The sequence below is a fragment of the Charadrius vociferus genome, unplaced genomic scaffold (genome assembly GCF_000708025.1).
Source record: "Charadrius vociferus isolate BGI_N301 unplaced genomic scaffold, ASM70802v2 scaffold1863, whole genome shotgun sequence".
Classification (NCBI taxonomy): domain Eukaryota; kingdom Metazoa; phylum Chordata; class Aves; order Charadriiformes; family Charadriidae; genus Charadrius; species Charadrius vociferus.
The window spans coordinates 185,557-187,042 of record NW_009647563.1 but is presented as its reverse complement, the minus strand read 5'-3'; the positions used below and the strand labels follow the sequence as shown (position 1 = coordinate 187,042).

At 64.4% G+C, this 1,486-nt stretch overlaps 1 protein-coding gene across 1 annotated transcript in view; it reads right to left on the bottom strand.

Annotated features, from left to right (window-relative positions):
• MPZ (myelin protein zero) overlaps positions 1-1,486 on the bottom strand; it is a 10,246-nt gene that overhangs the window by 3,192 nt on the left and 5,568 nt on the right. Inside the window, exons 3-6 of the mRNA XM_009880807.1 lie at positions 783-949; positions 476-689; positions 259-394; positions 87-147 (exon numbers count right to left, since the gene is read on the bottom strand). Of these exons, the coding sequence (XP_009879109.1) occupies positions 87-147; positions 259-394; positions 476-689; positions 783-949 (578 nt within the window). The remainder of the gene's footprint in view (positions 1-86; positions 148-258; positions 395-475; positions 690-782; positions 950-1,486) is intronic.

Sequence of the window (1,486 nt, the reverse complement as noted above, 5' to 3'; positions counted from 1 at the left end):
GCCTCTCCTCCACCCCCAAAAGGTCAGAGAGGGAATCGCCACCCCCGGCCAGGGCGTTTTGCTCCCCACAACCCCTCATCACTCACCTGCCGGCTGCGCTTGGATGCGTCCTTGGCCGATCGCTGCAGCTTCCCCTTCTCCATGGCACTAAAATTGGGGTGGAAAGGGAAAAAGGCAGCTCAGAAAGGCCAGGGAGGGGGTCCCACCCAACAGCCCCGTTTCAGGGTGTTTTTGCCCCGATGGGGTGGCAGGGCTCACCTCAGCCGTCGCTGCAGGGCCACTTGCCGCCGCAGCCAGCAGTAGCGGATGAGATAGACGAGGGCCACCACCACGGCCACCAGCAGCAGAGCCCCGCCGATGATGGAGCCCAGGACGACACCGTAGCGAGTGGGCACTGCAGGGACACCAGTGCCCCATCAGCCTCCCCAGCTGGAGTGGGGAAACTGAGGCAGGGAGGGGACCGCCAGTGCCATACCTTTCTCAAAGACGTAGAGCGTGACCTGGGAGGACTTGCCCACGATGTCAGGGGGGTTCTTGACATCGCAGGTGAAGGTGCCGTTGTCGGTGTAGTCCAGGTTGTGGATAACGATGGAGCCGTCCTTGCGGCGGGGGTTGCCCACCCACTCCATCCGCTCCTTGAAGCTGCCCACGTCATCGATGTAGGGCTGACCCTTGGCATAGTGGAATATCTAGCGATGGGGACAGACACATGGACGTCGGGGTCACGGTGGCTCTGGCCACAGCAGGGCCACCCCGCGCCCCAAAGCGGAGCGGGTGCTTACGGAGATGCTGTCGCGGGAACCCTCGGCTTGGAAGTGCCAGGTGATGGAGATGTCCTCGGAGATCCACTCACTGGACCAGAAGCTGCAGGAGAGGGTGACGTGGGAGCCAACGGTGCCGTACACCTCCCGCTGCGTGTACACGTGGATGGATGACGCCGGGGACGGCCCTGCCAGGGGGCAGAAACCCGTCAGTCCCACGGGGGACCCCGGCACGGGGACAGCGCCCACCACCAGGGCTGCCGGCCGGTCTGTGCCCCCGCATCAGCCCCGTGCCGCCACCAAAGGGATTTTGTTGGCCCTGGAGAAAGCACAAAGGCTGGTGGGGGACAACGGCTCTTTGTGCCACTGCAGGTGCCTTTATGGGGACCCTCCGCCCTGGCATCCCCATGGATGGCTCCAAGGGGACCGTATCCCGTTGGCAGCTGATCCCCGAGGACAACGGCAGGGCCGGGTCCGGCATCCAGCACCCCTCTCCCGTCCCCAGGGAGGTGGCTGGTGCCAGTACTCTCCTTGTAGCCCGGTGACAGGAATCACGGCAGGCAGCAGATACATCCCTGGAGCATTGCCACCACCGGTGAGAGTCCCAAAATCAGACGTGTGGGTGGCTGCCAGCCCCACGGCTGCCTCACAGGGATCTGGAGCCCCCTGGTACCCCCCCCAGCATCCAGGATCAGGATTTTGGCACCAGGATCCCTGGTTCCCCA